We start from the raw sequence: 15932 nt of genomic DNA on the forward strand, positions 1-15932 counted from the left end.
TAGAAGCTCAATTCAAGACAATATCAATAAATGATTGCAGCCTACCATAAATCTGAGATGAGAGTGCCCACCAAAAATACCCCCACCACACAGGCTGTGTGTACATAGATGACTCTTGCGTAGTCAACAATTTCAACAAATTCAATATTAAAATGATCTTAATGCATTTTTCATTTTTCAGTCATCGTTAATACAGTTCAGGACCGTCTTTGCCATCATTTCAGGGGGGTTCTTTACACTTTACTATCGCTGCATGTTGCTTTGAGGATCGCAAGATGGTTGAAAACACTGTAGTTCATGAATATATATTTTTTTAATAGGATGACTTGGATAATATTTACTTTTCATGGAGGGTGGAGCAAAGAAACTCCAGTAACCGTATTTTCTTCTGTTCAAACGAGAACAAGTTGTGCTTTTCTTCTCGTCTCTGTTCAAGTTGAGCCTATAACCTACAGCAGCATGTATGGTGTGAGTCGCTGAAGCAGACCGTCTCATCTGTTTGTTGGGTGTTTCTCTTTAATTCTGCGGCATCTCTCTCGCTGTATGCGGGCCTGGTTTTGGTGGAGGAGGGCGGGCCGCGAGCACAATGAGCAGATCCCGGACACTAAACTACTGATGCGACGTATGCGGAGGATGGATTTGGGATGATTTCTGCACGCAGCTGGCCTAACTTGGTTTGCATTGATTGGATTTAGGAATGGCATGCAGAGGTTCAAGTCTAACATAGGTCCGATGTACTGTCTGGAAAGTGACCTCGGGTAAACCCTCAGAGGCTCGGTGGACTTTGGAGAAATTCTGCAGAGATATTTTTTGCGCAGCACGGGGAGTGTGGCGCAACGTAAAGAGGATGATCCCAATCAACTGAGGTGACACGCGACTGAGTGAAGCCACGATCATTAAGGGACAAACACTCACTCACACACGCACACGCACACACACACACACACACACGCACATAGCCGCTGCCCCTGTCTCGCGGTGCAAGATGATGTCACTGATAGATCTGGACGATGATCAACGATGGGTGCCCACTCATGTCAATGTCACCGTTCTCCGTGCAAGAGGACTGCGAACCAAGGGCAAGCACGGCAGCCGCTACCTCTATACCATCATCCAGGTGGGGAAGGAGAAATACACGACCGGGCTGGTGGAAAAGGCGGCGGTGCCAGAGTGGAATGAGGAATGCTGCTTCGAGCTGCTGCCGGGCATCCTGGAGGACGGCGGCCGGAGCTCCCATCCTCCGGGGAGCGGGGACCTGGTCCTCACGGTCATGCACCGGGTGCTCATAGGGCTTGACGTGTTTCTTGGTCAAACCATCATCCCGCTTGATAAAATCTTTCAGGACGGAATCTGTCCAAGAGATGAGTAGGTGGTGATTGGAGTAATTTTACCCAGTGTGCATGACAGATGACAGTAAATGAAGGGAAGTCCTCACATATAGACCTAAGTAATGTGTCATGTTTTATCCCGGTTAAGGGTTAAGTTAATTCTGTAACCTACTGGAGGCAGTTAACTTTCCCAGCAGTTACAAAAAAAATCTAAATAATTGAATCATTGCAGCTGGCTCTGTTCTGATACTGTCCCCTGCCTCTCAGCCATGTGCTGTATCTCCACTCCAAAACACCAGCAGCTGATATCACTGATGATCCTCTGATGATTTCACTGATCAACCAGAGGATGGGCAGATCAGACTCCATCAGTGACATCAGCTGTTTTGTCTGTCTTGCAGGATGACACAGGGTTTAGTAAACTGACTATGCTTGAACCCTAACTGCATATGGGGTCATAAAATTCTGGCCCTCTGCATAGATATCCATTAGTAGGTTATTTCAGCAGCACATCCCACAATGCAATGCAAAGTAATGATTTTAGCAACAACAACAAAAAACTCAACTCAATCCATATGAACAATACACATCCTCCACAACTACACATAGGCTATATACAGTTGGTATTTTACATTTTAAAGTACTATATAACATACTCTCTTTTACCACTGACCAAATTGTGTGTTTATTTGATGTTTTCTTATAGAATATACAGGAAACAATAGGACATTGTGTCATTTTTTATCCATCTTGTGGCCAATCTAGTATCTAGCTGTGGCTTTTACAGCTGTGTATCTCTGCCAAAGTGAGATAGAAACCTCTACTTCCACACTCATATCGCAAATTATGTGGTCTGTCAACTCCACTTTTGAAAAAGTAGAGAAAAGCGTTGGTCATCCAAGACCAGAATTCCTCACAATAATGCAATTATTGTGATGAATTGTGAGCCAGTGCACTATAGTGAGGTAGTTGCACATCAGTAGTGATTAACTATGACTGAATACATGCAGTTAAGTGTTTACTGTGTGGTTTAGATTTCCCATATTGAGTGAGAATGTGACTGTCACATACAAAGACACACATACAAAGCGATTCAGAGGTAAAATAGACACAATATAAAAAAGTATTTACTTCACAAACAGTGATAGAAAACAAGTATCTCTTCACTTAGATTAAAAATTTGAATTGTGGGAATTTAAGTCCACCACTGGACAGAGTTCACCACCTTTCTTATGCAGTACATTTGACTTGTGAATTAAATCAAAATACCATTATAATTCATTAAAATCAAGTCATTCTACATTCTACTTTTGTGACTACCTAATAATATTTTCCAAAATATACAACAGACATCAACATTTTAGTGAAAAGAATGTATGCTGTTTATAAACATGGACTTTTATTATAGTTACGTACAGTATTTTCTACACGATAAATCTGTAATGATTTCCTTTAAATGATCTGTAACCTCAGAGTGACAAACTTAGTAATTAGTAAATAATACGGATGCACACATGTACATTTAATATTATATAATATTCAGAATAACTGATTTAGGTATCACAGGAGCCATTTTTCCTTTCATATTTGTTTCTGACAGGCACTTGTACAACAACCTAAACCATATGCGACTTCAGATTAGTCATTTTATGTGTTTTATTAGCTCACTGGATGGAGAATGGCTCTTTGCAGCTCATGAAACAGTCAATCTCAAGATCTTTAGTTGTGACTGAGCTACATACTGTAAGCATAAGTTGGACAGGCCATCTTGAAATTTTGACTCTGGCTGAAATCTAATTTGCCTGATCATGAGACTCTGAGACACTCAGTGACAGTGTGCCACAGGTGATGTAACAGCTCACCAATAATATGTGAGACATTTCCACCATGAGCAGAGTAAAGCAATATGGCACATCTGGCTTTAATTGTGGCCTCTCCGCTCTCTCTTCTCTCTCTCTCTATGCTCAGTGAAACTCACACTGAAATCCTGCTGTTAGTTTTGGCTCAACAACATTTTCTGCAATAGAATCCAAAGACTAAGGTGGCAGGAAGAGAGGGAGGATTTCATTGGTTGACTCCACATATTGTCCGTGTCCACGCCAGGTGTAGGTGGGTGGACGTACAGGAATTTGGGATGTGATTTCCTGCTCTGGGGCTTGTAGAACAGTATGTTGTCAAACACAGTGGTCCGATTTTGAACACAAGCCCCCGAGCAATATTTCCAGATTATGTAATATGTGGACAGCATTGCCAAAAGGAAATCAATGTTTTTTGTTGTTGTTCATGTGGTCTCGGCAGATGGCCTGATAACACATGTAACTTTTGTTTTCAAGCTTTACACATATAGCATTACTCTTATATTATATTGTGGTCATTTAATTTATTATTATTATACAGCAAACGGTTAAAAGTACAGATGATAAAATGTGTTATATTTAAACCTGCCTGACTCAGTTAAAACAGCAGGTTCCTGTTGTGCAGCACATAGAAGACAGAAATACATACAGAAACAAAAAAACAGAAACAAAACAACAGCAACACATAAACGGCTACACAAACACTACAGAGGAGAGGACATAAGTGGAGTGAGTAAAATGGTGTATGTGAGTCGGGGTCAGTGGTTGCAGGTCTGTCCATCCATCAGATAATGTTTATATGCCTGAAGTGTGTCGTGTTCTTTTAATGTAATATTGGATGACCTCTGACCATAGCCGGTACTGGAATAAGTGAACACACAATTGATCTGGTAGTGCATTCCTGTCTGTAGTTTTGAATCAGTGCATCTAAATGTAAAATGCAGTGTAGTGGTCAGTCCAAGGGAAGACTGTCATAGATTATAGATTAGAGGAGAGTTTTTAGTCAAACTTGTGCGGTATTTATTTAAGGCTGTAATATATGATTCATTGTCCCCTTGTGGATGTTAACTGCCTCTTTTCTTTTATTGTTCCAGATGGTTCAAGCTCAACTCCAAGGCAGGAAGAAAGGAAAAGGAACGTGGTGAACTTCAGGTGACAGTCCAGTTCACACGCAACAACATGACAGCTAGTATGTTCGATCTCACCATGAAGGACAAACCACGGTCTGCTTTTGGCAAGCTCAAGGATCGTGTCACAGGGAAAAAGAGATGTGATATGGAGTCTTCCTCTGCCATTGTGCCGGGCCGCTATGCCGCCCTATCAGGATCCCTCGGCCAACCGTTTGGAGAGGAGAGAGGAGGGGTGGTGGAGTCACGAGATGTGGAGATAGCAGAGGAGAAGAAGAGTAAGGTAAAAGAATTTTTCAAAGGAAGGCTGCGCAAGTCGTCTGACACCAAGTCATGCTCATCGCTGGCTTCAGATAGCAGTGTCTCTTCCATTGCCAGCGATAACCCCGGCCCTCCACCCAGTCTTGGCCTGCTGTCAGATCCTCCCAGCTCCCCCATCTACACAAGTAAAGTGAGAGTGGACACCCACTATGGAGAGGCAGATTTAGCTAAAAAAGGTAGGCTTCGAAACCATTCATGTGCATGGACATGGAAGCTGGTTACTATTGATAAATCATTTTGTTTTATCACAGTGTTTTATAGCTGAGATCTAATTAGAATTAAAGAATAAACATTTGGGGGACAGTATATATATATGCAGAAGTACTTTTCACACATCAAATTCTGGCTGCTGTTTACACTGTTCTGTAGATCTAAACTGATCATGACACAAGATTAAGAAACCTTGTAGTCACTGTGCAGTAATATAAAAAAATGAGGATGTGAGACGTTGAGATGTCTCGAGATTCATCATAGAATTGAATCGTAGTCGAATCGAATCGCTTTACAACACTAGTAGTCAGCACAGGTGAGACCCAAGACTAGAGTTTGAGGTTGATACTAATACCAGTGTTTGAGTTTTGAAAATATGCTAACACATTTGCCTTTTGCATAACACATAAAAACATTTTTGGTGATCCATTGATGACCCATTAAATTGTATTTAGTCATGGGGTACTATGTGAACACACAAATGGGTCTATTGTGAATATATATTTGACATTTCTGTACTGCAATATATGGTTACAGCAATACCAATATATGTGCAAGAAGCTAAAATTGATTGCTAATATAAGCCATGCTGATGTATAAGCAATTTGGTAAACAAGTTGATTTAAGGCAGAACAAAACTGCAAGGTATTGAATATCTTTCTCCTCAAACAGTGTATAGATCCAATAACCTCCTTCAGATTTATCAGTGTTCAGAATGTTAACCCTAACCCTAACCCTAACCCACAACCCATTTCTTTCCTCCAACAGTGCTCACCAGCCAGCACACCACAAAGGTCCTGACACACAAGCGAGCCTTCAGCGATGAAGCTAGCAAGATCACAACAGCCTTCCCTCGAGCAAATAGTACAGTGGAGTCTCTCAAGGGTCAAACCATGACTCAGTCCAAGTCTTCCTTGTGTATAAATGGAAGTCACGTCTATGACTCCGAACCATCAACTCCAAAGAGTTCAGGTGCCCTCCCGTCCAAGCTGGTCCTGCTGGAGAAATGCTCCCCGCTCTCTCGTTCTCTGCAGAACCTCACCAAGCGAAGTGAAGACAGAGGTTCCTTTGCTGAGGGCCGACGCTGGTCCTTTGACAAGATGAAGAAAGACGAAAAGGAGGAAGAAAAGGAAGCTCAGACGTCATCTTTCTCAATTCAGGAAGCCCAGACAGCGATGCCAACCCTCTCCTCTGCGGCCGATTCATCCGACAAAGGGAGGAAACTAAGAAAGACGTTATTCTCTGGAGGGAGGAGTGATTCTCTCCCGGCTAAGACAGATGTGAACCAGGCTGGTGCAGCATCTGAAGGGAGGCTCAAAGGCTGGTTTGGCTCCGGTGACTCCCAAAACAAACCAAGGTGAGTCAGGGTCATTGACAGGCTCGCCTCCGGGTGTGTTTGATGAATGTACGTCCTGTCCAGACACAACAACAGGCACATGGGAGGCCTGTATTCAGTTGGGTGCCCTGAGTTCAGTGTTTGCTCTGCTTCCTGCTCATTTGAAAATGGAATTGATTTAGCTCATACTTTTCTCCATTTTACAACCATGCTCTATCATCATCTCATAATATGTTTTTCTCAAATAGCACTTGAGCATTTCAATTTTATTTTTCAGCGTGTGTCTATTTTTTCCTATGAAAAGATACAATGTCACTGTGGTGTAGAAAAAAATGTTTTAAGTGCCGAAGGATGCGGCGAGAATCATTCCATGTTGATATGAGCTCACCCAACAGATTAGCTGCCAGTGCAGATGGTCCAGAATGGCTATGATGCATTATTTATTTTCTGCTTGATTATTTTGCAAATGTGCTTTGCTTCTTTGATTTTATTTGTGTTGTTGTTTCCATAATTATATCATTTGGCCACTTTTATATCTACTGATGTTTAAAGACTGACGTTAGGTGAGCACAAATGTCCCACTTTTTTTGTGGAATAATTTTTTGGTTGTCTTTTCTGTTTGTGTAAGAAAGATGTTCCCCATTTGGTAACATGGCACGTCATTAACTAAGAGGACTATTGTGCCCTATTTTCCTCCACAGGCTGGAAGTTTCTCCTAAGGTAGAAAGCAGCTCAGATGTATCCCCTCCCTTCCCTCCTCACTCCCCTGTACCCCCTCAGTGCTCCTCTCCTTCTACCTCCCCCACCGGTCATGTCTCACCCAATGACGGGAATCACACTAATCCAATCACCCCCTGTTCCTCTCCCTCCTCAACACCCATCTCCCCCTCCAACCCTTTCCTCCCACGTTTGCAGCGCAACCCCTTTTTTGAGGAGCTCATAGCTGAAGAGTCGCAGAGGTCGCCTCCTTATGCGCCTTGCTCCTCTTCTGGCTCATCCCCGTTTCATTACACTACTCTGCCCTCGCAGCCCTGCACTCCCAGCTCTGCTCATGATGTTAATGCTACAAATATGGCTTCCATAAAGCGGGAGCGCCCGAGGCCAGTAGCTATGCAGATATCTCTTCCTGCGTTACTATCCAAAGAGACACAGCATAACTCCCCCAGCCACTCCACCCCTCACTGCATGTCGGAGAGTGCAGGAGAATGGGAAGACTCTTTTGATGCTTTTGCCTCTAGCAGACTCAACTCACCTAAAGGAAGTCTTTCTCAGAGCCAACTGAAAACCAGCCCAACGTCCCCTAATAGCCATAGTTATCTTCCAGTTAACAATAATCACACACAAGAGCTACAAAAATGTGAAGAGGAGCCTCCACCTTTGCCTCCAAGGAGACTTTTAAGGACTCCAGTGAATGAAATATTCTCTGATGGTTGGCTGCACAGAGGTCAAGAGCTAGCTGTCCATAAAGAAGCTTGCCTCCTGTCACAGACTGGTGCAGCATCACGGCAGCGTGGAAAAGAAGGAGAATGCAAAAGAAACACACCAAGTGTCTCACCAGACCCCAACACCAGCAGCGAGACCTCCGATTCTCTCAGTGGTCACTCCCAACCGTCCACCACCGTTACTTCACCGGGTTGTTTGTCTGAAGAAAAGACCAAAAAGTTCAAGTATGAACCCCTGGAAGATGAGACCGACCGCTGGGGAGGGATGTTGTTTGAGCAAGACTTGTATGGGCGTGTATGCAGAGGAAATTATGTACAGCCCAAAGTTAACAATCATCATTTGTCATTGAAAACAGAAGAGACCCTTGGAAATAAAAATGCATGTCAGAACTCAGGACCAAAAATGCTTCTTGATAGTGAGGTGACTGTTGCTGATCTTTTGAAGTTATCATCTGCTGCTCCTTCTCAGTCAGGTGTTACTTCCACTCCAGTAGAAGAGATGGAGTCTTCCACCATTAATCCAGCTGAAACCGTATGCATAAACAATAACGTGTCTTTCTCACTAACCTTAGGAGATCTGAACATGAATGTAAATAATTTGGATTTTAGTTTCATTGATTCGGATGGATCCTCTCAGTCAGAGGTGGTTGATACTCTCAAAGGCCTCAATAGTTTAGTGCCACAAGAATCACAGATAGCAGATATTTACCAGCAGGAGACCACAGTGACCACACCCGAAGATATGTTCACTTTAAAGGACACCTACATACCGGACATGAACTCTTCCTTTGAAATATCTGCATTGTCTAATAAACTATGCAAAGTCTCTCCAGTTTGTCAAGGGAATTGCCAAGATTGTCGATGCGAGCTGAATAACGTGGCACCGCAGTGTAACTCCAGGATGATCAGCAGGGACATTGCTACTTTGTCATCAAAGAATCAAACATCTAATCCCCCTGAAGATAAAACAAGAAATGTTGATTATTTTAAAAAGAAAGAAGAAGACTGCGATGATAATGGAAACCCACAAGCTAAGCTAGCCAGACTTCAGCGGGCAGACTCGATGTCAGGGGTGGTTAGTGCGCGTTTCAGACCAAAAGGAGTGTCCAGGGCAAACAGCAGTGGCAGTCTAAACACCCAAAACAAAAGTGCAGAAAGAGAGTTTGAACAGTTGTTGTCCCTTGTTAAAAACTTTTCAGAAGTCAGTGAAGGACCATTGTCTTATCAGCCCACTAAATCAGCTCTTTCTTCCTTACTGGAATTAGATAAACAGGCAAATTCTATTGTAGACGCCACAGACAAAGACCAAAAATATCACAATGAGTTGAATACAACATCACAAATATATTCGAAAGATGACACATCTTCACTCTTAACAGAAAACTGTGTGACAGGAAAACCCTCTGAGATCAGTTTTGAAGACCTTCATGCAAAAGTAGCCCCCAACCTGAGAACCCCTTCAAAGTCAAAGATTGGGCAATCTTTGCAAGAGCCTGAACCCTCTTCTCCCATCCCCTCCGCACTCTCCCTGCCAGCTGATGCACAGGATAAGCTCCACCCTACCCCTGTCTGTTGCCCCTCCATACATCCCTCAAGCGTGGGGCTGCCCAGTGCTGGAGCCAGTACTTCTCTGGCCCCCTACACCTCCTTCTCTTCCTCCTACTCTACCACCTTCACCACTGACCAGCCCCTGGTCGATGCACGGCACTCACTTTTGCCTGAGGAGACACAGCCAGCTAGCAACCTGCCCCATCAGGAGAGCAGGTGAGAACCCTCACACTAGGATACGCATTAAACTCCTCTTTAGACATACATAGGTGCTTACCGTCTGTAAAAACAGATTTCCACATACACTGCAAATCATGCAAATGGTATTTTATTGTTGTTGTTTTGGTTGCTCTGATACCTTTGTTTACTGCTGGCCTGGCATGTTTGTTGTTGAATGCATTTATGCCATCATAGATTCTGTCTTTGCATCCAAATCCAGTTGGATGATACTTGCCGTGCACTGTTCTTGCCTTTACGTCACATTTATGTTACTCATCTCATGTTTCAATTCCTTGTTGGCTAATGTAATTTTGTTTTCCTTCCACTTTGTTCTGCCTTAACGTAGCTACTTCCACTGCTGCTTTGACCACCTGCTACATTACGTCCAGATATCTAGATATAATAAATGAAAGCTAATGGTCATTTCTCCCATAGGAGTACATTTTACTACTCGAAAATGTGATTTCACATCATGAGACAGCAATTTTGTTCAAAATGTATGTCTAAGTCACTATAATTGTAATTATACACTTACGTCTTTCCAAGAATCCCTGTGCATATGAAACATATAGTTAAGAATAAGTAGACAACATGCCAGGAATTATAGGTTGGTTCCACACACTAAAAACCACTTGGTTAAAATTTTATCCATTTGCGTCAATGTAGAGCAAGCCCAGAAAGCTACTGAAAACAAAGTGTTGTTTGACCCAGGTTTATTTTACCCAAATAAAACTTGATATAATCTACTCTTACTCTTTTAAACCTACAATTCAGTTTGTTATTGATTCTGATAACTTGTGTGTCTTTTGAATGTCATACACATCTTGTTGTACGAGAAACAATAAGTTTGTGACAGTTTTTAGATAAAACTTGTGTGTTGTAACACTGGGTCAAAATAACAGGTTGTTCCCGGGTAAAGTTAACCCAATGTTGTATTAGTGCTATATTGACCCAAACTGGGTAAAAATTGAAACTAGTGATTTTTAGTGTGCATCACAGAAAACAAATTATAAATGTTTACATTCAGGTATTTACCGACTATTTGTTACTATGATGTTTGTACATGTGCAAACTGCCAGAGGGATCAGAGTCACTACTGCTCAACCACATTTGAAAGTATTAATAATAACAGCAACAAGAAAACAATGGAGTGTTTGGTTCTTCTGCTGTGATCACAGAGAAGCTTTAATATGAATTCTAGTCTTTATTTTCTTTTTTTAAGTATTCTAAGTATGTGTTCCCCCTCAACAGTATCACATTCTCCAGGAGCAAAGTGGCATTTAATTTACATTAAACTGAACACATTTTCAATGTGGCTTCAATTAACAGCAAATACTAGAGCTGCAACCTTAGTCAATTAATCAACAATTCCATCGACAGAAAATCAACTGTTTTGATAAATGATTCATTCAAGCAAAAATTACAAAACTTCCCTGCTTCCAGTTTGCAAGATGTGAAGATTTGCTGCTTTTTCTTTGTCAGGTATGACAGTACACTGAATATCTTTGTGTTTCTGACTGTTGGTTGGACAATATAAGAATACTGAACAGCTTTTTCACTATTTTCTCAAAATTCAATAGACTATGCTATTAGTCAATCAATCAATCAAAAATAATAGCAGTTGATGTAGTTGCAGCCCTAATACAAATTACCCTCACTCATCCTTTATGAAGTGAAAGGTCAGATTTGTTTCTAATGCTTTGATATCTGGAGTTTTTCAGGGAGCACATATGGAGGTCATTAATATCAGCTGAATGAAGTGAAATACAGTAACCAGCCATCATCTCGCCATCTAAGACACAGTGTGTTTTAATCAGTAGGAAACAGTTTTGCACTTACTGTACAGTAAGTACAGTAAACGTATCTGTGTTGAAGTGCTAGTACTGACCTCTTTACTTTGCAGACCCCATCCAGTGAAGCCATTAACCTCCAGCCAATCAGAGAAAAAGGACGGTCGTTCAGTTCTGGAGAAACTCAAGTCTACCATCCACCCTGGACGCACCGCCCACCAAGCCGTAGCTGAACCTGAGAGAAGTCAGGTACTGTGCAACAAAAACAAAACTCCAAAAAGTCCTCCTTTATGAGCGCTTTATAACCTTCTACACACAGTATAAATAACCTTTTTTAGCTGATTGGGACATGAGAGTTTTAAAAATCCATTATAGAAACTGTAATAAACAATAATCTTTTATGTATCTATGTAATATATCTGTTAATACATTAGTTTAAGTTAAGTTGTCACCATAATCACACACAACCATCACAGGAAGAGTCCACCAGCAAAAACAGTGAAAGTGTGAAGCTCTTACCAGCTCCCTGTCAGACTGAGGTTACTTCCAATACTGAAGAGAGAAATGCTGATCCCATTACTCCTCTCAACTGTGACATAATTCTTCGGCCTGAATAAGGCTTTCTAGGTTGCACCATCTTCAGTCGGACCTGAAAATGAACAGAAGTGAAGTATTACTGCCTTTTTGTTACCTTTAACAATTATATGGACTTTTGAGGGGTTTGAAGTGTTGAGATAAATTCTAATGGAGTTGTAACTGCTGTGAGAAACTGATATTTAGCACTGCAGGCATTTCCGAAATTGTATGGGTCAAGACAACATTTACACCTGATGAACATCCAGCAGGGAATCAAAATGTGTCTTTCTTCAAGCACATATGCTTACATGAAAGAGTAATTAAACCTATTTAAAGGATAATTACAGTTTTTTACAACCTGGACCTTATTTCTAGCATAAAATACGATCATTTACTCACCCAGATAAATTTGGTGTCATTTGGAGTCGTTCGGACGAAATTAGCTCCAGTGGAGCGCCGCGTATATCCATATAATGCGAGTACACGGGGCACCAAAGCACAGCCTCTATATAACGCATTATCTGCCACGAAACTAGTTCATTTCACCAATATTCTGTTATGATACGTTAGTGCTATTCCCCTCTGAGCCTGTGGTGACACGTGAGGCCAGGAGATACGCGTCTGGATGTGTCAATAAACGTCTGTATATCACAACACTGGAGGATTTCCGCTCAATGATAAACCGGGCTGTGGTAGAGAGGTTCGGAAATGACATCATCCAGATCAGAGGTTAGTAGGTCAACCTACAGACCCCGGATGTTGATAACATGCCACCACGGGCTCGGAGGGGAATAGCACTAACGTATCATAACAGAATATTGGTGAAATGAACTAGTTTCGCGGCAGATAATGCGTTATGTAGAGGCTGCGCTTCGGTGCCCCGTGTACTCGCATTATACGGATATAGCTTACGCGGCGCTCCACTGGAGCTAATTTCGTCCGAACGACTCCAAATGACACCAAAGTTGTCTGGGTGAGTAAATGGTCGTATTTATGCTAGAAATAAGGTCCAGGTTGTAAAAAACGGTAATTATCCTTTAAGACAGACAAAAGTAGTAGATTCATAATTAGATATTAGATGATACAATAAGTAAGAAGAAAACAAACTAAAACACACAAAAAGGATGTAGCTGGAGGTCGGTCAGTGTTTCTTTCATCAACAGATCCCTTTTTCAACTTTTTCAAATTAAATTAAATAAAAAGTATTCACATTGTGTCTCAGTGAAAATTTGGTGCATCACATCGTTCATCTGGGCTAATCTAACAACATTACAAAAGACACAAAATGATGTTGGTTGTTTGACAGCTCTGTATTTGATGTTTTAACACCAAAAACAGCCAAGAATGAAAAATTGCCACTTAATGGTTGAGTGAAATTGTTGGTGTGCAGGCTACCATTAGCATGTCAACTATTGGCAAAAAGGATCCGAAAGTCACGATTAATTTTCAAAAGTTATCCATAAAATGCAGTTTGAGACTCTATTATTAACATGTCATACTAAATCACAGAAAGCCATTACTGTAGGTCTGCAGACTATTTAGTGCTTCCATGAGCATGTATCAACAACAGCTGTGCACATGGTGTTATTGTAATAAATACACTGCGGGAGCATGGATGTTTGGATGACTTCATTGTTTCCTGTGATTCACTTAAATTTTACCACCTGCAAATGAAAATTAGCCTGTTTCCTTTTACAGCTCGTCATGGTAAGACGTTTAATATTCAAGTAAGTTAGGCATTTTAATCACAATAGGGAAATTAGATTAGTTGGATGAGGAGATTGTTTGTTTGTTTTTATTTGTCCATGAAATTTAAGTCTGACACTACAGCCAGGTGAGGCTTAGTTTAGCTTAGCTTAGCATAAAGGCTGAAAGCAAGAGGTGACATTGATTTATTTATTTATAAGGATGATGCAAATTAAAAACATTTCAATCAAGAGAGACAGATACCTGAGCAAAGATAATTGTTTATTGTAAAGATGATATTGATAATTAGTCATGTCAAAAGTCTTTGGTGTTTAGACTCTACAGTGAGATTTTGTAATCGAGGAATGGTCGACGATGAGTCCAGAACAGCAGCAGAATAAAACCTCCCATGCAGTCCAAACACTGGTGGTGGCGGCTGATGACTTCCAATGATGCTGACAAGGCTGATGAGGTTGATGAAGTGATGAATCTGCATGGTTAGATGGTGATGGGCAGGTGGTGGGGCGGATAAAACGTCAGCATGAAAGCAGTAAAGGCAGAGAGAGGGGGACAGCCACAAATGATAGTGTGACAATGTGTCGCTGTGCTATTGGATAGACGTGACCAGGTGATGTGAACAGCTGAAAACTCAAATTGATAACCCCATACAACATTTCTGATTGAACTATTTCTTATAGCTCTAATTCTCTAAATGAGTCGGTGCCACTACAGTCCTTTGGTGAGATGTTAAATGAAGTGATGGTTAAAGCATATAGCTAGCCTGACTAGCATAATGTCATATCTTGTTTGTTTAATCTGTACTTTGGCAGTGTATATTTGGACAGAGCCAAGATTGATTTTTCTGCCTGCTTTCAGCCTTTATGCTAACTTAAGCTAACTAGCTGTTAGCTCCAGTGTCAAATTGAAGTGACAAATATAAGAGTTTTATCAAACTTCTCATCTACTGTATCTCTCCACAAGAAAGTGAGTAAGTGTACTCCCCACATTCTCCAACTATATATTTAATTGTGACATTTACAGACCAGTTTTAACACACCTGCATGTAGTTTCCTGTATAGTCACACTGTTGCTATCCTCTCTGCTGCAGGAGGTGACAGTGGATAACTCTGCCCAGTACCAGCACCTGACCAACATGGAGCTGATCTCCCTGCTGCTGCAGCAAGAGATGGACATGCAGAAACAGCAGGCGGCCTCCGAGCAGCAGGGGGCACAGCTGGAGAAATGTGAGGCCGAGCTGAAAAAGGTCAAGGCGCAGGTTCGTGACTTAGAGGACTACATTGATAATCTTTTGTTGCGGATCATGGAGCAGACACCCACGCTGCTTCAAGTGCGCACTCGACATAAGTGACAACAGTACCGGGGTGTATCTGCACATGATGTATGATCGATGACCTCTGGAATAGTGTTTCCTTGATTAGTTGTACATGTGAGTGGTTGATAAACAGGGTAATTATTTAAGATTGGGAAACACTCTAGAGGCAGGTACAATCAAGTCAAACAAGTGCTCCACAAATCTGGATCTCACAACCATCCAGGTCTTCTCACTGCTAATACTGCCCTGTTGATGTAAACACAAAATTACCTGACATGCATGCTGGTCCCAATTTGGCACGATCAAAAAACAACAAAGTACTAAGAGAGAAGCTTTCATCAAAGCAGATGCAAATTATTATTTCAGCCATGCTTGCTAGAATAATTTAAGATAGTCAGCTGTTGTCAATTTAAAATTCAAACTCACTGCTTTTTACATAAAATCCATTTAAAACAACAGGCAGGAGGAAACACTTTTTTTCTTGAAAGTACTGAGGAAGAGTTAATATGGTGAAATAGGATCTCAAGTTATCTTTAAAATGCAATCTTGGCATAAGAGCTGCTATAATGTAAAAGAAAAACATTTTTTCCACAATATTTTCAAATGAACAGCTCAATGAAAATGTCATGTATGCAAAGGTTAACTTGAGCTATTTTGAAGTAGTGTTTAAGAAATGCTACAAAAAAATAGCAACACGTTCTTAAATGCTGCTCTGCAAGGTGTGAAAACTATAAAAAGAAGACGTTTCTGCATTAAAGTTGCTGTGTGATAATTAAAATAACAATATTTATGTCTCTGCCAGAAAAGATTCAAGAAGATATCGACTTATTGTTTGCATTTTGTTTCTTTGTTTTGTTTTTATTTTTTATGTAATGCTTCCTTCCTTAAACGCTGCCCTCCAATTGCAGACTAAGCCATCAAGAATGTTTTAGTATATTTTTATGTTTTTTGTCTGTTATGCTTTTTTTTGTTTGTTGCTGAAATAGCAACCTGCTACTGTAGGAATAAAGTGCTGATGCAGTAAATACGACTATAATAAGTTATTTCTATAAAATACTTTTGTCATGATAATATATTCTCTATAGCACACTAGTACCACTGTAGCTACTTGCAATGCTTTACATGACCGCAGTACTGTACTGTAATAAAATAAAGTGCAC

General features: G+C 41.0%; 1 protein-coding gene across 1 annotated transcript; it reads left to right on the forward strand.

Moving 5' to 3' along the window:
- The first annotated feature begins 933 nt into the window (after positions 1-933).
- On the forward strand, positions 934-15921 carry LOC128363297 (rab11 family-interacting protein 1). Its single transcript, XM_053324256.1, has 7 exons — positions 934-1365; positions 4279-4808; positions 5611-6199; positions 6880-8921; positions 9006-9384; positions 11291-11426; positions 14548-15921. The coding sequence occupies exons 1-7, from the start codon at positions 986-988 to the stop codon at positions 14806-14808; spliced, it is 4317 nt and encodes a 1438-aa protein (XP_053180231.1). The 5' UTR covers positions 934-985; the 3' UTR covers positions 14809-15921.
- The last annotated feature ends 11 nt before the right edge of the window (positions 15922-15932 follow it).

Source organism: Scomber japonicus, chromosome 8, assembly GCF_027409825.1.
Source record: "Scomber japonicus isolate fScoJap1 chromosome 8, fScoJap1.pri, whole genome shotgun sequence".
Lineage (NCBI taxonomy): Eukaryota > Metazoa > Chordata > Actinopteri > Scombriformes > Scombridae > Scomber > Scomber japonicus.

Excerpts from the sequence above, each read along its gene's own strand:
- LOC128363297 (XM_053324256.1), top strand. The coding sequence starts at position 986 with ATGATGTCACTGATAGATCTGGACGATGATCAACGATGGGTGCCCACT. Across the intron at positions 6,200-6,879 it reads GACTCCCAAAACAAACCAAG|GCTGGAAGTTTCTCCTAAGG; the intron begins GTGAGTCAGGGT and ends TTTCCTCCACAG. Across the intron at positions 11,427-14,547 it reads CTGAACCTGAGAGAAGTCAG|GAGGTGACAGTGGATAACTC; the intron begins GTACTGTGCAAC and ends TCTCTGCTGCAG.